The 26,387-nt window shown below is 42.6% G+C and overlaps 1 protein-coding gene across 1 annotated transcript; it reads right to left on the bottom strand.

Annotated features, from left to right (window-relative positions):
• Window positions 1-3,081: 3,081 nt before the first annotated feature.
• On the bottom strand, window positions 3,082-24,001 carry hsd17b12b (hydroxysteroid (17-beta) dehydrogenase 12b). Its single transcript, XM_076287831.1, has 11 exons — window positions 23,684-24,001; window positions 16,850-16,896; window positions 16,208-16,283; window positions 14,348-14,455; window positions 13,431-13,495; window positions 13,256-13,300; window positions 11,074-11,108; window positions 7,498-7,579; window positions 5,673-5,738; window positions 4,825-4,974; window positions 3,082-4,527 (listed from the first exon to the last, which is right to left on the bottom strand). Exons 1-11 carry the CDS (start codon window positions 23,847-23,849, stop codon window positions 4,420-4,422), a joined length of 948 nt encoding a protein of 315 aa, XP_076143946.1. The 5' UTR covers window positions 23,850-24,001; the 3' UTR covers window positions 3,082-4,419.
• Between the last annotated feature and the right edge of the window lie 2,386 nt (window positions 24,002-26,387).

Raw genomic sequence — 26,387 nt, 5'->3', positions numbered from 1 at the left:
GAGCAGGCAGCGCGTTTAACCTAGTCGTCTCCATCTGACCATAAATGAGATCCTGAAAAGAGTTCTTAACCCAGATTTCAAGGATCTCAGCGGGACTGGAGGTGGCGAAACCCCAGTTACTCTCCTCTCCCAGAAGATTAGCAGCAGCAACGAGGAGGTGGTCTCTGAGGTCCTAGTGCTGTCCTCACCGTGTCTGATCCTCCCACCACAACGTGCTCTAGCACTCGCAGCTGCTCTCTCTTCAGCACCGTAGACTTTTCTTTGCTTTTTTTTGCACTTCTCTGGTGGCTGCCCTTTCTCTTCTGTTTCTTCACACGAGTCACACTTGTTTCTCAGGAGCAGCCGGTGCTTTTTTCCGTGGTGCCCTACACCAGCCGGGATTTATATAGGCCTCAGCTTCCCACACAGACGCACTGCCATTGGCAGGCCCCTCCTCTCGGCGCGCTGTCACAGTTCCGGCTTCCATTCTCATCCTCCGGAATCGAGGCCCAGAAATAGACATGCACTGAGCGAGCAAAGAGCAAAGGGATGCGCCGGTGGAGCTTTCTTGGCAACCACAGAAACTATCGAGCTGGATTAGAAAACACTGACAAGCTGGAACAATGAGAAGAAACACATCAGAGGGCTACTTGAGAAGATAATGAGAGAGTGATGCCGCTCATTCTTACAAAACAACAACAAAAAAAACAAGAGCAGCTAGCATCCCCCGCCCACACATATGCAAACATGCACTCTTGCTCAAACAACCTGGGGCCATATGTGGGTGAGCTGTAGCTTCAGTCCTATTTTGGAGGCAGGGTGCAGATGGCCCCTGGCTGCAGGGGGGAGGCAAGCCTCTCACGGAGTAACAGTAGAGAGAGGACGGCTCGGAAAAGATGAGGGGGGACGAATTACGGAAACCCTCATCTAATGCAATAAGGCAACACATTAAGTGTGTCTTGGCAACAATGCAAACAAGGAGGATCTCTCATTGTCAGTACTGTACAGTCTACTCTAATGGACAGATCACCAAACACTGACCCCAGGTCAGGTGAGATGAAACGGCGCTGTGTTTCAATAATGAAATATGTAGCCAGGAAAATCTATGAACAAGTCTAAGGCGGTGCTTTAAAGTGAGGTGACTAAAGTATTTGTGTACACTTGGCTCCGATGAGCTCCCTGCAGGGTATCCATATGCCAATTACGCGGGAAGTGCACACGCAGCAATTCTGCTGTCTCCCTGGGACAGTCTGGTTGCGGAGCAGGATTCTTTGAGTCGGTGCCAGCAACAGAAGAAACACTTGAAGCCGAGGGAGTAGAGGATGGCGCATGTTACTGGTGGATATGTGACGTGTTGGGAGGGCCAGGAGGTGGCGTTCTAGATTCTCAAAGAGGAAGCTTTCTAGACCCTTCCTCCCAAGGACCATGGATATCAAATAGCGTCTCTTTATGGCCAGCTGACAGGGATGAGGTGCGTAAGCGGATGTACAACGCACACACTCGGAGGCAGACCCCAGTGACCAGAGAGCCTGGCAGCCTCACATAGCCAATGCTTAAAGGTTTAGCCATCACTTTCCCCTGGTTTGTTTTCCTGTCAACAGAATGATCAACTATGACAGACTAATTCCAAATTTCTCACAAGGGTCTGACCAAGTCTGCAAACCACAGGAATGGGGCTGGGCCAGTACATAACTACTTCAAATCCCAACACACAACCACAAGCAATACCCATTAGATAACATAGTGTCTTTTCACTGGTGCTATGGAATGACAAAAAATGTCAAAACTACTTTTGTGCACAGAATACAAAGTGGATGATTCAGGTTTTGTACTAACTTTTTATTGTATTGGTGGGTATACTGATGCCACTTAAGGTTCATTTCACCCATATGTTGCCATGTTACATAAAGTATGATGTGCACGAAAGACCTTTGGTTAAGCTATAGAAAGCAGTGTGTCCACGAAGGCATGAACTTCCATAGATGTTTTGTTGACAAAATGAATCATGTCAATAAGTAGACAAAATGAACATTTGATGCTACAGATAGAATGATCACACTGTGGCACATTGTGCACTTCCAGTTGTTTAGGGGTGAAGATTGCCACAGGCCAGTGGGATTTGTGGCAGCCATTAGAAAATGTGTTGTGCAGCTTAATGCCGTATGACCAGAGTGGATCATGGACATCTTCCATTTCCATGTCTAACTGCAACCCTTTTCACCCGAGGACACCGAGGTTGCATTTTTGTAGCCAACCTTAGCTACAGGAACATACAATAATCTGCCAGAGCAGCACGTTCGAGCAGCTCTAACAATTGCTGCCACTCGCCTTGTCGTGATAATCCCTTAGTATGGGCAAGCCTTCACTGGCAGATGCGCAAGGACAACAGGAGAGGAAAGGTCACATAATTGTCCTTGAAATAAAAAAAATAGGTCTGCATTATTTAAAAGGATGAGTCTGTCATGAAAGAAAATGATCAGCACAGAATGGTGTAATAGTGCAATAGGCTGCTTAGCCATAACACAAATGTTGAGTATAGAGCTGTCTTCTGTATTAATCAAGAAGCTGTGGTCATATTCATGTATGCAAAACCCACGATATGAAAATCTGAGAGAGAGCAGCAAGCTCTTGTGGGGACTGTGCTTGAATCATCTCCACCAGTGGGATGGTGCCCTTGGAGCTGTCACAGTGGAGGGGGAAAAAAACGCTTTGGCAGAACTTTCAATATACAGCGTTTTAAATATTTCAGTCTGGGAGCAGCCTTAAGGGTCCCCTCCAGCTCCGGGACCTTGGGCCCTCAGGGTGATGGGCAAAAGAATGCAGGCAGTCTTTCATGAAAAACCAGCAACAGAGATTTGGGTTGGTGTGCACTGCATTATTCTCTTGTCACAATGCACACAATGAACCAGCCAGGGCCACATAGATCATCTTATGAAGCAGCAGTTCCACAGAGGTCAACAACATTTCAGTCAAGTGCATTGTTTACCTAATGTCAGCAATCCATTATGTGACTGTACTGCATAACAATAACAATATTTGCATTTACATTTGCATGCATATTAAATTCAGACACGACCAATAAATAGCACACGAAAACAGACATAACTTTCAAAGCGCTTTAATCACCACTGGGGCTTAACTGATACAGTAAAGAAGCATCATACAGATGAAACTCAAAAATCAGTTTCAAGCCAATTTCATAATGCTGCTCAAGGGAGCCCCTTAATAAAGGTCATCCATTGTGACAAATTTTTGGTCATTACAATGTTTCCAGGACACAATTTTGGAATGAGTGGGTATCTGTCAACTATTCATGGGGAAAATTGTTGCTATTATGTTACAAATGCTTGCAGTCCCTCAACACTTGGAAAAACAACAATCATATTTTAACGGACAGGACAAATATAAAAGACTCCAATTCCAGTGAGATTCACCAGCATCTCTTTCAAACAGATGTAGTGCGAACTAAGAGAAGTGCATGTCTCTGAGAACAATCCATTAAAAGTGGGACTGATAACACCATGTGGTGATAAGATGCCCTGCATATCCCAGCAGGAGAGTGCATTATGCAACCTGACTGGAGAGAATGTACACATTCAAAGACGGAGGCCCTAACGTTAGAGCATCTTAAACTAGAAACACAGAAATGTATATGACCAAAATCCCAGAATATGCTGGCGGGGGAAACATGCTTGCTTTGTAATGTACTTCAAAGACAGATGATAGGCATGCCCGTCTCAGCTGGATCTGCTCTTGTGAACAGGTTTCTGAGAGTCAAGCAGATTTGAGTTGCTGTTTTACACGGTTTCCATGGATATGAGTTGAACACTGAACTTCACATCTTCACATTGAAATAAAACAAAAAAAGTTTGTCTATGTTGAAGAAAAAAAGTTAATTCACATTTATGAAACCAAAAACACATCACACGTTAAATGGACAGTATGTTATAAACATGTGAGATTTCTGACATTGTCTTTTTTTCGTCGTGTGTCAAGAAGTAATTTGCACAAAGTAAATGTTTTTTGTTGTTAAATTGGAATACGCATATGTTTTTGATACAGTGAGTGATGCAGGCAACCAACTGTCCTTTCTCTATAGCAAAAGGACTGGCTGTAAAGCATTAATTCTTCAATCAGTAGTAATTTCTTTAAAAAAGTAAGTTAGTTAAGTGCTGATACAAATTTCATGAAAAAAAAAAAAAAAAACTAAAAAAAAACTAAAAAAAAAAAAAAAAAAAAAATCATCCTTTCAATTCCACTTTCACACAAACCTCATTTGAGCCCCTAATATTAAGACTGATATGGACAAGCCTGTCCTTGGTCCCTCTAGAGCGGAGAAGGAAACGTGGAGGTGATGATGATGGCTTTTTATGGTCAGCCTCTTCACCACTGGGTGTCCAGTGTGCTCCCCTCCGTCGTCTTGTCCAGCCTGTGTGGGCTCTAGCCCTGCTTCTGCTTTTTGAGGTAGCGTGCGCGCTGGGACAGATGCAAGCCCATGATGTGCTGGTTGAGCAGTCTGGCAGGGAGCAGCGCGGTGGTGACCCAGCCCTGGGACGAGAGAAAGGGGGGACAAAAGCAGCGTCACGTCAACACAGCGCAGGCCACGGGCTAACAGTTCCCAGCAGCCATACAGGTGTAAACAGAGCTGACGCAAAGTTACACTTTGTCCCAGGGGAATTGTTCATTTCGCATTAATGCACTGTTTTCTCATCCTCCTTCTCTGACAGACACACAAATATACTCACATGTGTGTGCGCGCACACACACACACACACACGCATGCACACACAAACATACATACAGTCTCTTCTTCCGAGGTGTTAACTTTGACATCGGTTGACTCACCATGATGGCGTGGGGCAGGTAGCCGTTGGTCTGACTCTCCAGGCCCACAGTGTTGAGCGCGGCAGCCACGTAGCGCTCCGGAGTGGGCTTGTCCAGAGTCGCTCTCCTGATCTTACTCAACTTGGTCGCCACAAAGAATGGCAGCACACTCTGGAAGGAAGCCAAGGCACCAGGGAGAAACGTTAGCTGTACTAAGATGGCACATGCGCACAACTCAATCCTACATATCAGGCAGAACAAGGATGACAAAGATAAAACAGTTTTTCACATGACATGTTATGAGCACAAAAAAATAATTGTTTTTTACAATAAGGATTGTTTAATGGTGTAATGGTTAGGTATACTCCCTCGTAATTGTACGTCAATCTATTTGAATTCATGGCGAGATAGACCGGACAAAGCACTGGCAGTTCCTCCGTCTAACAGATTGACACTCAAATTTCTTTGAAATTCATTATTATTGTAACACTGTTTTTTTTATACTCACTCTGATTAATTATTTGTCTGTACATGCTGATTAAATTTGTTCAGCCAAACCTCGGGGATACACTCCCCCACTTTCACTGAGCTAAATTACACCCATTTCTGTGTTTATAGAGACTGCAGTATACCCATTGTTGAGGGCCTGTACCATTTTAAGAGTATCCATATAGTCTAAGACGCAACTTTACGTAAATCTTCCTTGAAGGGAAGAGAGACTATAGCATAACATATGGCTACAAGATAATGTGAGGTGGAGCCAGTGCATTACTCAACGGATGAAAGATGCAGCGTACAGTATGTTCAAGGTCATTCTGCTGTGGGTCTGGTCTATAAGGGCACAGAGAGGAGGCCTGCATTGATCTCACCTGAATGATGATGCCTTTCTTCCTGTACTCAGCTTCAAGCCCACGAGAGAAGAAATCCACAAAGGCCTAAGAGAGACAGGAGGCATCGCAGAGGAGATTTCCACACATCAGTCAACTGCATCTCCACACATCATGGGTAACTAAGGTGATGAAAGCCTAGTGCAGTCATGCGGAGTGAGCCGTTTGCTTTGGGCTGACACTCTGTGGCTCTGTACTTCCATGTCTCCACAAATTGAAAATTAGTCTGGATGACTGGATGGGACTTTAGTTATTAAAAACATCATTTCTGACCGTGTGGGCTTATGCCTGTGATCGCACCCTTTTCTGTTATCACTACAGAAACTCACAGCCTCTTATGGGAGGCCGAACAGACTAGTTTTAGTTGGTAAGCATGTTAGCTTTAGTAGACATAACAGGAGTAGTTACAGCATGAAATAGTTAAGAAGGCATTTCAATTGTGTGGGGAGAAAAAAAAGGCCTAATCCTCGAAATGAGTCTAAATTGTTAAATCTCGATTGAACCATTGATCTAACATGTTTGTCTACAGATGTTAGTTTAATAACTGATGTACTGCAAAACGGTACAAAATATGACCGCCGCCCAGTCCTGCACATTATCTCTGCAAAAAATAAATCACTCGTGTCAATTTTTCTCCATCTCCTACTCCATCCTCTACTCTTGCAGGTAAATGAGTGTGTGCATGTGTGTGTGTGCTTTTGTGTACATGTGTGCTTCTCTGTGTGTGTGTGTGTTCGCTTGTGAGTGTGTGTGGGGGTCATGGTGTCTGTGTGTGTGTGGTGTCTGTGTGTGTGCCTGCGTGCATGTGTGTGTGTCTTCATGTGTATGGGTGTGTTTGTGTGTGTGTGTGTGTGTGTGTGTGCGTGGTTATGTGTGTGTGGTTATGTGTGTGTGTTTGTGTGCAACTCTTTGCTCAACTCCACCATCTACAGGCCGACTGGTGTACAGTCACTAAATGTCCACATAAATTAATTTATTGTATGGCCCCCCCATGAACGGAATTCCACGAAACTCAGCATGCATTCAGAGGCTGTCATAGCGATCTTACACGTCAAATTTTGTGCAGTTCTGAAAACGTCAGCCAAAGATACCTGCCATTACAACGCCTAATTTTTGCCTTTTCATTTTTAACTAGGTAGCACCATGTTCCTACTCTTCAAATTTCGTGTAGTTTTGAACATGTCAGCCAACTCTGACTAAACCTATATTCGCAAGCGCGACGGTCATAATAAATCAAACAAATTAGTGTATAGACAAATAGGTGGTGGTTGGTGAGGTTCCCCCCTTCACTGTAAAGCACTTTGGGTGCCTTGAAAAGCACTACGTAAATGCAATGTGTTGCTGTGTTGTATAAAAAATTACTATGACCGCTGGACAAGCAAAGTGACGGTCATAGGTTTAGTCAGAGTTTCTTTCTTCCGGATTTTTTTTTCCCCCTTCAGTAATTTTTTGTCAACGATTCCCGGGACACTGAAAGACCGGGCTGCACGGAACTTAGTGGGCATGTAGCCCCACAAGGATAACACGGAACCATTGGTTTTCGTTTTGATCCGTCGCACCCACCCACCCCCGAAATGTGGGTAGGGAGTGATTTATATTTGCGGACATAATGTGCAGCACTGGATGGCAGTCATATTTTGCGTTACATCTAGTTTGTATTCATACTGAAATTATATTTGCACAAGACACAAAACACACTGTACTTCACCATGACAAATTATGCACATGCACACACACAATAATAACAACCTAATCAAAAGCATCAAAGCAAATCAGTCCCACTCATTAGTCTTTTGTGCACATGTACCTTGGTAGCAGAGTAGATGGTGAGAAGTGGGACAGGGTACATGCCACTGGCAGATGAGATATTTAAAATCACCCCTTTCGACCTGGAAAAAAGCCAAAACACACATTAGAGGTTATCTGCATGTAAAAATGGCTCTAAAATGTCCTCTTGAAAGTTTTGTCTTTTTGCAGTTTTGAATGCCAATAGGATTGGCTCATTAGAAAACAGGACCAAATGTGTCTGTAGAGGCACCTTGTTGAATGACAGGCCTTTATCAAACCTCTGGCCTTGGAAGCTCGTCAAGGCAACTGTGAAATCTGGCGGTGACCTTGGTGTGGCCCATAATGTGAATTCTCATCCTGTTAAGGAAGCACTATGCAACAACTTTAGCAAAAATGTCCTTAATTATGCAGGTTGAGAGTCGTTCTGATGGTTCTACAACACTTTCTGGGTCGTTTGGTGGGTGCTTCGTCTCCCCCTATCACTTCTCCGCGGAAAAAACGAATATGCAACTTTCTGAACCCGGTCCGAGTAAATCCGGATGTGACTCAGTGGAAGTATCCAATCGCGCCTCGAAAATGTAGTCAGATTGTAGTTTCGAAGACTGCAAAACGGACGCCGACTTGGCTTTGTTGCTGTTGAAATTGTAAGTAGCCTACCCTTGGGTGAACTTCGTCTTTGTAATGTGGTTTGATAGTCTCTTGAACAATGTGTTTGCTCGACCGTTTTATTGTGAGCCCTGTATGTGTTTAGCTTGGTTTCTTGATGGCTAGCTCGCTAGCTAGTGGGGGTTTAGCGTAGCAGTCACATGCCACCAAAGCTGCAGGGGGAGCTGTGTAGTGAAAAATGCGAGCCCAAATCCGGTGAAAACCCAGAAACAGTAAAGGAATAACCAGACCTGCATAGTGCTTCTTTAACTTTCGCTTGGACCAATCATGTCTTACACTATTGTACAGCCACTGTATAGTAATGTGTGTGAAGCAGTACATATTTCAGTCTGGGGAAGGGGTAGGGGGTGCTTTGTTTGGCAGAAGTGCAAAAGTATCATACTGTCTCCAAGAGGGATGTCTTGAATTTAGTATATATAGCAACATCTTCCTCGTAATATTTACATGTGCCAGTCACAAGCCACCACGTCCCTGTTCTGAATTACAGTATGTTCTGTATCTGGCAAAAAGATCATGCAATCATGCAATCTTCATAGGGAGAGTGGTGCATTATGCCTAGCAACAAAGCAGGGCCAAGTTATGGGTAATCCTTGAAATTATACATCCTGGCAAAAGAACATTTCAAAAGGTTAAACTCCATATACCTAAAGATATGGAAGGAAGTGGTTTAATTTGTCCAACTTAAATTACATGTAGTCAGCAGTAAACAGAGGTTAGAAGCTACATGATATAAACACAAAGAAATGTCTTTCTTGTTGTTTCTATTCAGACAATGCAGCCTAATTAAAAAAGAAAGGAGTCACGCGAGCCTACAGTTTGAATGCCATAGCTACCTGACAAACCCAACATGCGGTTGCAGTTAATACTTGAGATCACTAAATGTATACTATGAACAGTGGTCTACTAAGAAAAACAGGTTTCCATTTCAGAAAATGGAGCTGACCTCTCCGTCTCACACAAGTCACACTGAAGCAAGTACCAGAATGTCTGATGAAACTAACATTTCAGCAGAGGATGTAAGATGTTTTTTTGTTTCAGTATATAGCTATGAAGTTGCATTTCCATTTAGATTAAGTGAGATTATTAAAACGAATGGATATCACATGTGAAGCATATTTTTAAATGCTAGGCCTAAATAACATGGCCATGTGTATTGGATAGGCTATACTGATCTAGACAAACATTGCTTGCCATGGCTTGCTGTGACATGTTCTTTTATTTTCAGGATCATCAAACATCACCGCTAAAGAGCGTTCAAACACAGTAGTCTGGCAGCAATTCATTTGTGGAGATGGCCATACCATTGTGGGTTCTGGACAGTGTACTTTTGTGGTGCTTTTTCTGCTGTAAGACGATTACATTTGGGAACACATAATTGTTAATCCTCAGACATGTTTTAAAATAACCCACACCCATTTGGACTGGCTGTTTTGTTGTCACATCAACCATCAGAATGTCAGAATGGGGGAGGGGGGGGGGGGGTGTCATCTTAGTGACTTTAACCGTGGCATGATTGTTGTACCCGAAGAGCTGTTCATTTCTGTACAAAGTATAACTGCTGATGCCGCTGGAAGTCTAACACAAAAGTCTCTAGCATGTACTCAGAATAGTGTGGGGGGAAAAAAAGTCCAGCGAGCGGCAGTTCTGATGACAGAAAAGCCTTGTTGAGGAGAGAGAAATCAATGCCTTGCTTCTGATGAGAGAATGCCCAGACTGGTTGGACATGCCAAAAAGGCTACGGTACTTCAGATGCCCAGTCTGTACAACTATGAGGAGCAGAAAAACATCTCAGAATGCACAACACATCAAAACGTGAGGCCGCTGGGCTCCCACAGCAGGAGACCACATCAGGTTCCACTTCTGTCAGCCAACATCAGAGAGCTGATCTGAGGCCGCAGTAGGCACAGGCTCACCAAAACTGGACACTCAAAGACTAGAAACACACAGCCTGGTCAGATGGATCTCCATTTTTGCTGAGTCACACAGAAAGTTGGGTCATTTGGCGCAAATAGCATGAATCCATGGACCAAGCCTGCCTTGTGTCAACAGGCCAGGCTGGTGGCGGTAGTGATTGGTCTGGAGAAAGTTTTCTTGGCACACTTTCGGCCTTTTAATTCCATTCGATCACTGCTTGAATGCCACAGCCTACACTCTTTAAACGAATGTGTTGGAAACAGCACATACTGTGTTGTCCATATCTGGATATATAGATGTGTTAAAAACAACACAAGTTGTGTTGTTTCCAGCACATTCATTTTAAGAGTGTATTTGAGTAGTGTTGCTGACCGTGTGCATCCCTTTGTGGCCACAACTCGCCCATCCTCTGATGGCACCAGTAAGGTATCAAATGCATCATGTCAAAAATCAAAAGTCATCTCAAACCCAGTCTCCAGATCTGAATCCAACAGCTTTTATTTGGGGTTTGATGGAATAGGTGACTCACAGCATGAACGTGCAGTTGACAAATCTGCAGAAACTGTGATGCAATCGTCTCGATAGCAATAAAGTCCGCACACCAACAGCTCCCAAGCAAATATTTAATTATGTGACATTTCGGGGCAAGCCCTTCCTCAGACGTGAGTAATCATCTCAACATGGATCAGGATCTCAAAGGAATGATTCCAATATTTTGTGAGATCCATTACCCAGCCAGGAACTGCCTACTGACCTACAGAAACTGAGAGCTCCATCATCGGTTTTGGTTTCCAGTTTGAGATTCTACTGAAAAGAAATCCAAACACTCCAGAAGAGCTCTGTCACATACATATACACATACACACATACACCCCCTTGTGCTCTTCTATGGAACATTTATACTCAAGTGAAACATGCCATTAGCAACCTCAAGCTTGAGAACTACACAATACACATATTAAGGAAATAGGATGTTGTGGCAATATGGGGTGGATTAGATAAATGGGTAACTCACCTGTCTACCATCAAGGGCAGAACAATCCGGGTCATCTAGAAAGCAAGACAGAGACAATAAGTCAGGTCAAGTGATGTACAGGATTAAGATAGATTGTGAATTAGATCTGTTTATAGATTTATATAAATCTGTAATATCAGCATCATGTGTACATAACGTGTACATCTTCTTGGGACTGTTATTGATAGTAAACAAAAATGGCAGACACATATAGTTTGCATCAATTGATGAAGGATTTCCTTTTAATTACTGAAATTCACTGACATTGTTTTGCTCATAAGGTCTCTAATAAAGGGACGACTTGTAACTTCTAACTGTCCTTCGACTAATGATCATGTAGCTGGTCCATGTTGTGAACTGACCACGTGACAACATGCCTGATTGAAATCTATGTGGGGTAGATGAGTACAGGGGCAGAGTGCAGAATTGTAAGGGAGAGCCAATGCCTGCCTCACCATACTTTCCAACACATACAGCACTCCCCCTACTGGGAACAGCTGAACAAGTTTTGAAATCCAGAAGAAAAATCGCTGTCCTCAAGTGCTACATGCACAAATATATAGATCATATATATTTGTATATATATTTATATATCATATATAAATATATATGTATATATCATATATAAATATATGACTGCAACCATCACATATAAATATAGGGCTGCAACAATTAATAAGGAAAATGATTGCAGCTTCTTAAACTATATATTTTTTCTGCTTTCCTCTAACAAAGTAAGCTAAATATGTTCAGCGTGTGGAACACAACCAAAACGTTTCATATCCAACACATGCAACGCTCAATAGCAGAGTTAATAACAATTCCAATAATTGTAATAGGTTTAATAATAATTAGAATTATGCAACAACTTTTTGAAGTATGCCTTAATATTGCAACTAATTTTGGCATCATTTTTAAATTGATAATGTGTAGTCATGTAAAGGACAGAAGAACATGTGTCGTTCCCACCAGCCATCCAGGATATGCACTTTGCAGTTCAGTGCTCATGGTAGGAACATACTGCGAAAATGAAAGAATACCTTTCACAGCATGACATTGTTGGCTATATCACCAAAAGACATCAGTTAGCCCATTAACAAGCTTCTAGCGGTGCTTACAAGGCTTTGGGTGGTGTTTTGTAAGGTCTTAAAGCGCTGCTTTAAAGACAACACACAATACACAAAGCGCTGCTTTAAAGACAGCACTTAATCTCATTTTTAAACACTTACATGATTTACCAAATAAATAAAAATACTTAAAAGTTATTAGATGTGCATTATACTTTTCAGTGGGCACTGATTTGAGAACAACTCAACGAGTGCAGCAGACGCCGTGAGGTTTGGTAGGTGGACTGTGTGCTGGATCTAGAGCTATGGTCACTCAGGGTCTCTAATATGGATCTCTGGGCTGATCTCTGGGCAGCCATGCTGGTGTGGGGCAGGGTGGCTACTCTAGTTGCTTCTGTCATGAAGGCACAATGTTTGTTTCTCGTGTTTCCTTTTGAGTTAACCTATTAGACACAACATATTATGGGGAGGCCGGTACAGGGTAACCTATGGTATAGGCTACTGGGCATGTGGCCTTGACATGGTCATGTTCCTCTACCGTGGACACTCGAGACATGTCTTTGCTTTCAGCTTTGGGTTGGACCACATTTTTGTTTCTGTTGTGTGTGCTTAGGGCACTGTGCACGGGTGATCTCTCCCCATGCCCCAGTTTTGGTTGTGCCTACAGCATGCATCGTCATTTCATTGAACCTGGTCCCCCATTTTTCCTTTCTTTTTTCTGCCATATAGAGTGGCATCTAATCTTAGTAATTACATTTTTGAAAGATTCAGTATAATATGCATCAACATATTACACCAGTGCCACTAAATCAGGTTCATAACATACAGGTGATGCCTTTTAATTTAAAGAATAACATTATGTGATTCATACCACTGTTCAGTAACAATGATGAATGTGGCCAATTGTGTTTGTGCAGCTTTAAACAACACCAGTAAGGTGAAACAAGTGATAACAACAACTAATAAAACAGAAATATTATTATGGCAATGGCGGGGCTTATTCCAACAAATAGACCTGCATGTGAAGTTTGAATGTCTCATTTTTGGTCTATTGTTGTTGGAGAGGTAAACTTCACATTCAATAGCAAGAACACAATTATTCTAAAAGAACAAACCTGACAGACAGAGGTGATGTTGACATTAATCATTGTGTCGATAAACTGCAAAAAGGGAGAAAAATAGGCATAATGTCATGTCAACGGATTAACAATGCTGTCCGAGTTATGACCAGACAACAGTAATAATAAACTTGTTCAATGTGGCACACACATCCTGTCTTGATATACTTACTTGGTCCAAATTGGGGACGTTGAGGAAGAACTCCGGGTAAGAGTAGGAAATCCCAACATTGTTTACTATGGAGAGAAGACTATGATCAAATTCTCTGGCTAGCATTTAACCAATTATCATCATACTAAACTAGGAGTCTCTCTTAAGCCATCCTTACACTTTGACAAGATTTGGGAAAGATTCTTGAAAGATTGTAGTCTTTTGAGTAAAACTTGAATGGGGGCATTAGTTAAAAGACCTCAATCTTTCAAGAATCTTTCCCAAATCTTGTCAGAGTTTTCTGATGTTTGGGTAGCATTAGTTGACAGCTCTCCAGGAGAAAGCAGGTAAGTATAAAAGAGTGTGTCTTTGTATGGAGTGCAACAGCCATCATATAGCGCCAAACAAATTAACCATTGGCAATGTACACATAGGCAATACATTCTATACTAGACACACATGCCCATGGTAGATGAGGGTCTGACACTGGCTCACTTGTAGAGGAGCTCTGGGCCCAGAATGGACTTATGAGTGGCCTGCGCTGGTAAATGAGTTGGGTTGGCCGCTCATCGCACAGCCCATGTATTTAGTGGGGACAAGCATGAACTCCAACCAAACCTAAAATACATTTAGCATCTATAACCCAGGGAGAATGCAGACATGAATTCTGAGATATTGGCAAAGAGAAGATGCTGTGTATTTTCATTTAATATAATATATGCTATATGATAACATTGAATTAAAGTAGCCCCACAATTCAGATTCAAACAAAACAGCCTGATGAAATAATCAACTCTCAAGCGTCAATTTCAGCCACAAGGTGGCAGCAGTGTCTTTAAAAAAGGAGGCTCCCTGCAATGGAATCACCCAACACCAACCCCACCTACTCTGCCTTCGTACAGTGTGTTAACAGTATGGACGTGTAAAACGCCACTTACCTAAAACCCCAATCTCTAGTCCAGCCAGTCCATTCTCAATCTTTGGATAGATGTCAGTAGACCCAAAGTCCGCAGCGATGGTTTTGGTCTCAACACCATATTTACTTTCTAAAAAAAAAGAAGTATGTGGAATCAATTTAGTGCATAAAAATACACATTAGGCCACTCCAGGGAGAAATCTAGTTGGCATTGTGTTGAACCTTACACTATGTAATGTTTATGTAGCATAGTATGCAGTATATATTTTAGTTTTGAGTGATGGAGAAGCACAGTAAAGAAAGCGAGAGAAACCCTGATCACCAATGTGGGTAACCATTGTGGGTAACATATACATAGAGTGCCATTTTTCAACAGGTTACTGTGAATGACCCATGCCTTTTGCATTCATAGAGTTATTCGATCAAAATTGAACAGACGTTTTTAAAGGCACTGCTTCGTACTGTAGTGGGTAGAGGTCTTAAAACATGTTTGACACAGCCTTGTCCTTATTTTAGCAGCACTGAGTCAAAGCAGCAGTCACGCTGCCCAAATCTGCTTCTCCATCAGTGAACACGAAAGAGAAAGTGTGTGTGTAAGAGAGGGAGAGAGTAGAGCGTGTGTGGCTATGAGCTAGAGGAAGCAGAGTGGATGTGAGTGCATGTGAGAAACAGTCAGAGAGAGTGTGTGTGTGTGTGTGAGTGTGTGTGTGTGTGTGTATGAGAGAGAGGGAGAGAGAAAAAGAGAGAGACAGAGTGAGAGAGAGAGAGACCATTTGCTGGCACTGTGTGCCATTCACAATTTCCCCTCAGCCCTACCCAACCCATTCCCTTCACTGAGAAATATATTTGAGCGTTTTAACAACCCTCGGCAAAATAGCCTTTGTCTCTAGCTCACCTGAACACCAAATTAGTCCAACAGAAAGAGGGGGAATTAAAAACTAAATTATCCTTAAATTGTATAAATCCTATCTGATAAACCATTAAACCATATTCACTACAGCAAAGATGACAGAAATAACTAAAATAAAGAATATAATACAACAAAGAATTATTATTAGTGATTAAATTAAATGTAAGTCTTTATAAAAAACGATCACGCAACATGGTGTTGCTGTTGCAATGGTTCAAATTGTACCAATGCCAGCGATAAAACCATGTGTACCTTGATCAAGGGCGCTTGATCAAATGGCCCAGTTAAGGCCACACTGCATAATGCAAGCAGTCCTGTGCCAGAGCCAGAGCTCGTGACCATTTTAACCAGCATGCCCACATCTGGCTGGAGGGGTGTGCCAGCGCTCCTGAGTGGAGAGTTGGGAGTCGCTTCGCTCCTGAGCACCCCGGCGTCCCTCTCCCACCTCCCCTCCCTGGCGTCACGTCACGTCACGTCACATGCTCCCCGAGTTCGCCTCCATCTGCGCAGCCCCACTCTGTCGCAGCAGCCAGGCAACTCGGCTGGCAGAGTGCCGGCCACTAAAAATACCCTCGGTGCTCATTAACATCGGCCTGACTGACATTCATTCAGCAGAGACACATACCCATTCCATCTCACTCTCTTTCTCACACACACACACACATCGAAGAACAGAGACAGCCTCACCCGAACAGCCAACCACACTCCCCATTCATATAAATCACTTCTACAAAATTGACTAAGGCCGCATCTGTGCTTAACCAAAACAACAGAGTGTCTTACTGAATACAGAAAAAAACACCAAAAGCCCTCACCTGTTTACAAAGAACTGCTCTTTCTAACGTAGGTGTAAACATTCAACATCGTCTGCATTTACCTACAGAGGTCCTTAAACTGAGCTCACCATGGAGGGGTGTGTGTGTGTGTGTGTGTGTGTGCGTGTGTGTTGTACAGAGTGTGACGAGTACCCACCGATGGCTTTGGAGACGTCATCCAGCTTCTCCTGTGAGCGGCTGACCAGCACAATAGCAAAGCCTCGCCGTGCGAGCTGAGAGAAAAAACACACAAACAATCAACACCAAATCCACTTCCTAGCGCACTGACATGGAAATATGGAGATAATCACATGGCAACTTTATTTGTAAAACAAGATTTAAAATATTACATGAAGAACATTAGATATGACAAATTTGCAGACTGTTAAATGCCAAAATAAATCTAGCTTTCAAACTATACCTCTAAAACAATCTGCTCTTCCTTTAGAACCACTGAGAGATTGACTCATATTTTGCTTTATACTCATCCACCTCTACTGACTGAATTATAGAAATAACTTCCTGCACAATCTATTTTCTTCAATATATTTTTGAAAATCTCCAAATAAATCCTTCTGACTGAGCTGCGGTGAGTGCGCTAGTAGTCCTGAATTGACGTGGGGTCTTGCAGTGGACACGCAGCCCTCCGCTAGATGCCTGTAAATGCACCGAGGCACTGAGAGGCCTCCCCAGTCCTCTGGGTAAAAACCTCTCCGCTGATGACTCATCGTGATTTCCATCAAAAAAAAAGAAGGAAAGAAAGAAAAAAAAAAAAAGAGTGGAACCCCGGGAATCTTACCTCCTCCGCATAGGCCTTCCCGATCCCATCTGTGGCTCCAGTTACAACTAATGGGAGAGAAAACAGGGGATGCAGGAGGCATTATATTGTGCTAGAACAGGATAGAGGCTCCTAGCCTTTCATTTCATGACCTTTCATTTCATGCCTGTTGTGTAAGGAGAACTTATCAATGAAAATGAATGAATGGCACATTGAATATTACAACTGCGGTCAGAATGCTTTGCCATAGCGGCCGGGAGCTGCAGAAATGACAAAGGGCCATAGCAGGGTAGGGCGTGTTCTTCTGCATTTCTCTCTTTGCCTTTCTTGCTTTACCAATATAGCGATGCTATTTTTAGCCGCTCGGTACATTGCCTCTCTTTCAGCTCCTCGGCTAAAAATAGCACGTGGAGGGAAGCAAAAAAGGCAGGCAGCCTGGAGCGAACTGTGTGCTTTTTCAGCAACAGGAGACACCAACAACAAAAAAAGAAGACACAAAAAAATGATGCATTCACTGAGGACATGCGTCTCTCTTTCTTTCTTTCTTTCTTTCTCTCTCTCTCTCTCTCCTCCCCTCAGCCCAGGACAGCCCCAAGGACAGCCCTCTCATCCCCAGCCTTAACCTTTGCATCTTCAGTGTCAGAAAACCCTTGGCTGATTAAACATTAATATGTGCAGCCAGCTTCCATTGGAAATACAAGAGAGAGAGGAGAGGAGAGGAGAGGAGAGGAAAGGAGAGGAGAAGAGGAGACGAGAGGAGAGGATGGAGGGAGGCAGGCATGCAGGCAGGCGGGCGGAGAGGGAGGGGTGGATGGAGGGAGGCAGGCAGGCAGGCGGGGGGAGAGGGAGGGGTGGATGACGAACAATAAGACAAGAAGGGAGGGGAGAGTGAGGACAGATCCTAGGGGCAGCTAAAAATAGAAAGAAGCAAGTGAAAGGCAAGCGGCAAACAGAGAGCATGAGGAGGCACGGGAGATTCATGCAGTCAGGCATCTCTAAAATGGACTGCCACACACAAATGTCAATGGGTGCGCAGCACAAAGGCACATTCTTTTGGAGACGCACCATTTTTGTACATTTGCCGTATTTGTCGAGACCAGTAGTAAAGCAAATAAAGGTTTTCTCCTGAATTGAAAAGGATCTGACAAAGTTTATTCTTCTCATCTCACAGGTGAATGGCATCTGATGCTACGTCTCCATTATAATGTCTTAATTATCAGCCATATCATCAATACTGATGAAAAAGCTTTATTATCAAAGAGCAAGAACATTTCCTTGAAAACATGGCACAATTGACACTGGAGGTTGTTGGCTCCAACACAGGCCCCAGTAGCATCAAAGTCAATGTGATTAAAGTCGTCTTAATCTCATTAAAGCATGCCGTAAAGTACTCCATTCATAAAAGGCTGCTCCAGACACAAAGGATCTGTGGCTAATATCTCTAGTCCTGGATGGACTTCACTCTATACATGCCCCTGACTTTTTCTGATGCTCTCTACTGTCAAAATAATGTGTAGTAAAACATAAGGAAAGACACAAAGCAAGAGGTAAAGACCTACATCACGATTAAAGCTATAAGGGACTGCTGCTGATCCCAAAGGAGATACGTATATCCAGCAAGGTCTGTGAATGTGGTTGTAGCCTTGGCACAAGCATAAGCCATTCATAATCCTCACAATATTAACGGCAAATGACACACAACAGTAAATATGGTCAATCGCAACAAAATTATTCCTAAAATAAAATGAGACAAAGAGAGTTGATTACTATGCAAGCTGATGCAGGCGAGAGGATTGAAATTAGAAATTCGGTCAAGTGAAATGTGATTTTATAAAAACAAAAGACACCCTCTCACACTGCACACGGATGCCAATACTGCTGCCACTGCTGCTGCTGCTGCTGCTGCTAAATATTCCACAGGCTAAAAAAAGAACTGAAGATTAAAAATACCACGCAGCCACTGCAGCCTTGTCTGGAACAGCCGCAGCACTTGAATACCAACGAGATGCTACTCTCAGCAGCCCCCGGCATCTCTTGCACTCGTGCACACACACGCAACACACACACACACCATCACTCCACTCTTCCTTCCAGGGTACAGTGCAGCACTCTGAGGCTGTGTGTGCATCTGCACATTGTGTGAGCAGAGGCCTGCCTGCCTGCCTGCCCGAGCGGCGCCAAAAGCCATTTAGTGTTGCCGTGGCTCCAGAGGCACATGTCCTCCGCGTGCGCATGAATGGGACATTCACAATTCCACAGGCGCAGCCTCCTCATTGGGTCCCAATGGCTAATATTCATGGCACCTTCTATTTTTAGATTTGCAAGACATGTCAAAGCGATTCATTCAGAGGCTAAAATTTTTTCAAAAAGTGAATGGTGTGGAGTGATGGTGGTGGTAGTTGGGGGGTGGGGTGGGGCTGGGGGTGGTTGTCATCTCTTTTTCATTTCCCTTGGATGTTCCCTGTGTATGCAGAGTTATGCAACTACGCACCCAGCTCTGCCCAGGCACTGGGAACCTCCCACTCCATTGGATGCTGCAGCAGAGACTTCAAAGGGCCTCCTGGGTCCCTGCTCACAGAAACATGCCTCTCTAAATAGTATGGGCTGCCACGTGCTGCGCGATGGCTTTATATGCTGCACATCAGGGCTGCGTGCAAAAAAAGGGGGAGGCTTCAAAATTGGCTGCTCTAAAAATAGTCCATAGATGTATTTAGTATCCCCGAGGCTGGATTTGAGCGAAGAGGATGGGGCATGAATGTCTCTGTGCATTGCTCCAGTGTACATTAATTCATAAAAACGCATTAATGAGCCATTCTTAAGCTTCCATTACACCTAGAGAATCCCTCTTAGTGTTTCTGATTACCAAGCTACATTCAGGAAAAAGCCTAAACTGCAAAAATCAGCATGCACAGATTGAGGCTCAACATCCTTGTCAACACCATAACTTATGCTCTATTATTAACCCACTGGTTTAATAATATTACAGTTTTGGTTGTGGTGGTACAGGCATTCATAGGATTTAACATGTGATTGGTACGGGTAACTGCAATCCAAAATCTACATATTGAATGAACCAGAAGAGGTTTTTGGGTTTGCAGAAGGATGCTGCATGACATAACTTTTCTTGTGTGTGTATGTGTGTGTGTGCGCGCGCGCAAATGAGGAAGTGAACGAGCACGTCCATGCATAATGGGGGAGGGGAGGGCATGGCATGGTGAGCGAGGCATGATGCTGAGCGGAGGGCTCAGTGGGAGGAGGTACTGTATGTAAAATGAAGAGCAGCAGCACGTGTCTCGGAGGGTGCCCATCACAAGATGACTCCATTCACAGAGAACGCACAGAAAACCACCATCCAATCACAAGCTTGCCGCCCAGGGAAGCCATAACAAGGAGCCTACTTTGGCCATGGTGTGACAAAAGCACCCATTCACAAAGATACTTTCCCTATAGACAAATGCTTGGAAATACATGCAATCCGTTGCAGCAGAAGTATCTATTAGGGATGCACGATATATCGGCGGCCGATATATTATTAGCCGATAAGTGAAAAAAGTAAAATATTATTATCGGTCCGATAATTCTGGCTGATTATTTGCGCCGATATTTTTTAAAGTCCTAATTTAGGCCTACTTAAGGTCCGTCTGGCTACACTGAGCTACTTGAGCTTGGTTGGCTATACTTTTTCCTCAATATAATGTCAGCGGTGTGAATGTATTTCACCATTCTAACAAAATCTGTGGATATGCGTTCATTTGGGAATCTGTGCATCTCAAAATCCTCTCGTGAATGATCCGCCATTTAACCTTACCAGAGCGGAGCTCAGCCCTATCTAGAGCCGTCTTATGCTGGTGTGTTTGCACTTTACCGCGCTGGTCGGGGAAACAAATAAACAAACTCGTTAGTGGGACGAGTACATAAGTAGGCCTAGTTCGAAGTTGTGTTTTAGTATTATATTTGCATTACTTTAGCTTGGGTTTTGTATTATTACCTAGAAATATGCTAACCATTCGTGCTTCAGTTCCAGACAGGTCATCATAATATGTTATTAAAACCTTCAGGGCTTCGCCTTTCATTTCTGCTGCAGCAGGTTGTGCGCAACAGAGTAGACGGACATAAGATACAGTCTGAGGAGTTGCAGCTTTATTCAGTTACCCGCAGTTGAAACTAAACCTAAGTTTCCCTCACAAACTCTGATTTGGTCGCTATACTGTAGCTTATTCCAAGCTGAGCCGTTTATGAGCGTTTAGTCCTATATGAAAACGATTCAAACTCTCTAGCCACTCACTCGCAATTCATTGACGTCAGGTTCACTTAAAGGAGCCACACATACTCTAGGGCTAGGCTACTGTTATGTTGTTGACTGCCGTACTATTGAGGACTATTATGAGTTCTGTCCATTATTTGGTGGTAGGTAAAATTACTGCAATAAAATTATGCTTATTAAATGCTTTCCCCAAATCACTTTTCACATTTTTTTTTCAAGAGTAATATCATCTGTTATCGGCCACAACAAACCAATAAATATCGGTTATCGTTATCGGCCCTAAAATCCCATATCGGTGCATCTCTAGTGGTGACCACAACCATCTTGAACCATGGTGGTTTGCCATTGACATACTGTAAGTCAATTGTCCAGCATTCAAGGTGTCTACATGAGGAAAAAAGTTTGTTTTCAAAATCCTACTTACATTCATTCGTTTACCAAATCTTTTCCTTTAATGAAGAAGCAACCTGGAGTAGCACTCCTCTATGGGGAGCACCTTTCTATGGAACACCCAACAGACTTGTCCTAAGAAAACTACAAACAGCCAAGTTGGCACCACAGAATGCTAGCTAGCATGCTAACCAAAGTATTTCTTTCTTTGTCAATGCCAATATACATGTCAATATTCTACGCATAATGTCCATAAAACTCAGAGTATAAACTATTGCCCAGGACTAGGTTAAGATGATGCATGTTCAAAAATAATCTGAAATACACAAATTATTTATTCAAGATGAACTTGTGATAACATCTCATTCTTGCTAGCATAGAAAATATATTTTGCTCACATGCCACTGCCTAATTCAAAACATAGTAGTCCAGAACTGCTCTACCAAGATCAGTGTATTCTGTGCCTCAGCACCAGTCATCCTTAGTGAAATGTCAACCAAGTCAACCCGCACTTCTGCAGCTTCCTGCGTCATAGCAGAGCTCCCAGGAACCCATTCATCCGGTGGGAGTAGGCGCTCTCCAAATCTAATATATCTCAGTGATACCCACCAAGAGCGTACTTCCTGGGATTCACGCACCACTGGGCTGCTCCAGCAGGTACTCATTCATGCAGTTGAGCCCTATCCTTAGGGGAAGTGAAGCAGCACTGGGAGATGTGCTTAAATATTTTCTCTGTGACCAAACCTTATATCAAAGAAATAATAATTATCTTGAAGGTACTTAATAGCATGTAACATGATATATTAGCTATTCTATAAAGCTACTTTTTTCCAGTTTTTGAAGAACAAGCATGCACAGCATTCTGCACTCTGCACAAGCATGCACGGGTGAAAGGGTGTTGATGTTGAAATTTTTGGTGTTAGCTAAACTGTCCTTCACCATTCCAGTGTCATTGTGAACTGACAGCAGAGAGGAGGACAAACCCAAACATACAGATAATAAACTAAAACAAATGTTTCACCTCATCCTTAAGTGTATGGCCTTGGACATAGCTTCATTATTATGTTATTCTCAACCAAAGCAGCAGGTAGCATGTGTTAATGATACAGTAGAATAGAATCATACTGAAAGAATAGAATCATACTGAAAGAACAGGATTGGGCACCTGTAGGCCAGAAATCATACAGTATAATCAAGCTAACTCCAGAGTTATGCCATCAAACTTGTTGAAGATACTGGGTCATGTCCTGACATTACAACGTTTGCATGAAATAGTCAAGAAATCCTACATTTATTCTATTTGATAGTGCAATTAATAGGAGAGAATCTACCATTTTCATTCTGATCTTTGATTACAGGTACCTTGATGAGTGGCCTTTGAACAACATTTCACCTACTTCCTCTACTTGGGCAGGCCCAGAGTCATAGAAAGAGTTGCAACACTCGATCACGCCATCAATAGTTTCAAAAGACATGTGCTGAATGGCTGTATCACAGGAGGGTGGTGTGTATTTCTGGATGCTGGAGGGCATTTAGCAAACTCCTTGGCTACTGACCAAGTGATTGGCCATTTCCAGTTCCAAAAATGTCTCCATAACCTAGAAACTGGAACAGAAGCTGCCATCATTTTCCACGGTCTCTTGTGGGAGTGTCACCACTTTCTAGTTTGAATTATGTCTCACTAATGATAAGAATTATGCTCGCCTGGTTAGTATTGCTAGGCCTACATTAAATTGCATTAAGCATATAAGGGAGAAGAAACGATACGTTTCCCTTAGAAATGAAAACTAGGACACACCTACAGTGTGCACACTGTGTGTGAACAGTGGAACAATTTGGCCTAACGTTAGTCCTTCCTTTATTCAGGAAGCTATCTGGAAATCACACCCTAGAAAGGACAATTGAATCAGATTAAGTTGATGGGCTACACATTCCTGTGTATTCGCATTAGATAAGCAGCCTTGCAGCGATTCTGGCAAGCTATCTACAGTGAGAATAAGACAAAAACGTGTCTGGAATTATTAACAAAGATCTTCAGAAGACTTTATTCCTAGTTAGCAAGGCGGTTAGCACATTTGAGTGTTATCCCGGATTTACCCGGCTTACTACTGAAGCAATGATATCTGCATGGTTGCCAGTTTAAGCAGGAAAACGTTAGCTTGCACATTCTTGTTTGCATCGTTTTGTGCGATTATACTGACCTGCCCATTTTCCAAGTTTAGCGGGTGAAACCAGCTTTCCATTACCCAATATCCATATCTTCAGGCCGTTTAAGAGTCGGTATACGGAGCAGACAGAGAACCAGGCCGCAGTTAAAGCACCTAGCCAAAACAGTGCTGGTTTCACGAGCTGTAGTATGGACTCCATAGTACAATTCAAAACGTTAAGTGCATATGAGTTCCCGCTATTTAAATGCAACCAATTATTGGCTCAATTAGCGTTGCATACAGCTTCTTAGTATGCACTTGCTACTGATGCATGGAACCGGTTCGCGAAATCTTCCCTCTCCTGTCAGTGGTGCTTGCTCCGACAGATTGCTTCCGCGTGTCAGTAGACACTTCCGTTCGACGTTTCACCTGCTTGGACAACGATTGGTGGATTTCCATGTCCAACAAAATAGGCCTAACCTAATTTCTCCCCACGCCTTGCCTTGGCCGTTGAATTCTTCATTAAAAGTGTGTGTAGTTTCTATTGTCAAAAATAAGATTTTATTCCTTGAAAAAAGAAAATCAGGATTTTAACCATGTCAATTGTATTCATGTGAAGTTGATTGTTACATTTAAGTCCTTGGGCTACATCGGGAAAAAAAGCAATGTTTTTTTGTGTGCTTTCTTTCTTAATGCCTACAGTCATTCATGCAGTAGCCTATGCCTAGTCTTTGGATATTATGCTACACCTTTTCACATATAACTTTGAATTGCATCTCTTAAGTCAAAAGCGCTCCCATGTATCTTCCTTGGCTGTTTCCATGACACACCACATAGCCTACCCTTTAGCCTGTTAACCTTATCATGGGGAAGAAGGTTAGTGCATGTCTCAGAGTCACCAAGTCAAATGCATCAGATACTTCAGGAAATGCTTCCTCTTTACCTTGTACAGTATGTTGACATCCAGAATGGTGTATCAGCACAATTGTAGGTCACTTTCAATGACAATGGGCAAAACAAATATCAATTCTTTCCAATCTTGCTGCTTAGTTGCATTCATCATCATAGTGTATTCTGCCCTTGATATCACACAATTGTTCCATGTGTCCTCAGCATTTTAATCCCTGATCACTGTTGGCTGCCATGACACCAGTCACTTGCAGTTGTTTGAATATTATTGCACTCTAGACCCAATGCCGGTAAATAAATTCAAGAATATAACTATTTGACATGGATGTAGCCTATGGAAAGCTTTTAACACTTTAGACTGAGTAAGGGTCATTCCATTTAGGCTAGTTCAAACAGCCTTAACATCAAATAAAGCAGTATTTTCGTAATTTCCCTATAACCAAGGTTTATACATTCATTTTGCAAAAGCTATTCTGTTATGAGGTTAAAACAAGGGTGTGGGCTACACATGCCAATGCATCTCTTTCCTCCTTTCTTCTTAATGATTAAAGCATGATCTGATTTTGATTCATTGGTCTATTGGGCACTGTGGTTAATACACGGGCTGTGGTTAAAACTTTACTTTTTCTTGTTTTCCCCGTTTGCGTAAAACAGGGTTCTGCGGTTTAAACACAATGCGGCTATACAAAGGAAATGACTGTAGTGCCTATGGCATTCATGGGCAGCTTGCACATCTGGGAAAGGCTAAATGAATTCTGAATGATTCATACAGGTTTTGAGCAGCATATGTTGCCATCCAGACAAACATCTTTTTCAGGGAAAGCCATGCCAAACTGCATTCACATGTTACAACACTATGGCTTCATAGTAGAAGAGTCCAGATGCTAAAATGGCCTGCATTCGGTCCAGACCTGTCACATTTGGAGCATAATGGAAAGAAAAACATGACTAAGAAGACCCCAGATTGTTGAGCAACTGAAATCCTAAATTAGGCTATAATGGGACAACATTTCATTCTCAGAATTTCAGCAACTGGTCTCCTCTGTTCCCAAATGTTTAGAGACTGTTGTTAAAGGAGAATCCGGTGTGATATTGACCTAAAGTGTGTTGAAACATGATACTGAGTGTGAACATATGTCTCATAGCCCATCTCGGCTTGTCCCCTGCACTCCAAAATCGGCGCTAGTTAGCCGATGCTACCAACAGCTTTTTCAATGGTGGTGCTTCGGCATCGGGCTAGCCATGCAAATAAATCACTGTTTTACACCATTTACGAGGCTCAATGTATCTCCACACTTCATTGGTAGACTACCGAAGGCTCTGACATTTAAAACGAGACATTGAGAACTTTGAAAAAGCACTGGTAGTTTACTTACAAGACGATTTATACAGACAGTATCTTCACGAAGTTTAGCGTTTGCAGCCATCTTGAATTTAGTCACGATAAGTCGAGCAAGGAGTAAGAATGAACAGGTATGATAAGGGATCAGATTCCAAAAATAATTCAGTGGAAATGCATGGATTCCAGTTTCTTCCAGTAGCAGCGGAATCCATGCATTTCCACGGAATTATTCTGATCCCTTATCATTACCTTACCATTATCTTACAACAATGATTCATAAACCCACACACTCTGTAAGTTTGTAATGCACATGATATTCTGTGTATAAAAGTGAATGAATAAAGCCGAAAAGAAATGAATGAAGCAAAGTTGACTGAGGTAGCTATTGCATGTTCTCAAGTCAAGGAACCATGCTTTTCATACAACAAATTACCATAGAGATTCAGGGTGTAAATCGCACAAAACATTAAGTTTAAATGTGCATTATGAACACATGTGATATGTTAG

Source organism: Alosa pseudoharengus, unplaced genomic scaffold, assembly GCF_046254945.1.
Source record: "Alosa pseudoharengus isolate Yale_2024_CS ecotype anadromous, Long Island Sound unplaced genomic scaffold, YU_APseudo_1.1 YU_APseudo_1.1_scf_16, whole genome shotgun sequence".
NCBI lineage: Eukaryota > Metazoa > Chordata > Actinopteri > Clupeiformes > Clupeidae > Alosa > Alosa pseudoharengus.
This window is presented reverse-complemented; position numbering and strand designations above follow the sequence as displayed.

Bases quoted from the DNA above. Each gene is read 5' to 3' on its own strand.
- hsd17b12b (XM_076287831.1), bottom strand. From the start codon at position 23,849: ATGGAGTCCATACTACAGCTCGTGAAACCAGCACTGTTTTGGCTAGGT. The intron at 13,301-13,430 runs GTAAGTATATCA...CCCTTTTTGCAG, and splicing joins ACGTCCCCAATTTGGACCAA to TTTATCGACACAATGATTAA. The intron at 7,580-11,073 runs GTGAGTTACCCA...GCTTTTTTCCAG, and splicing joins CTGCCCTTGATGGTAGACAG to GTCGAAAGGGGTGATTTTAA.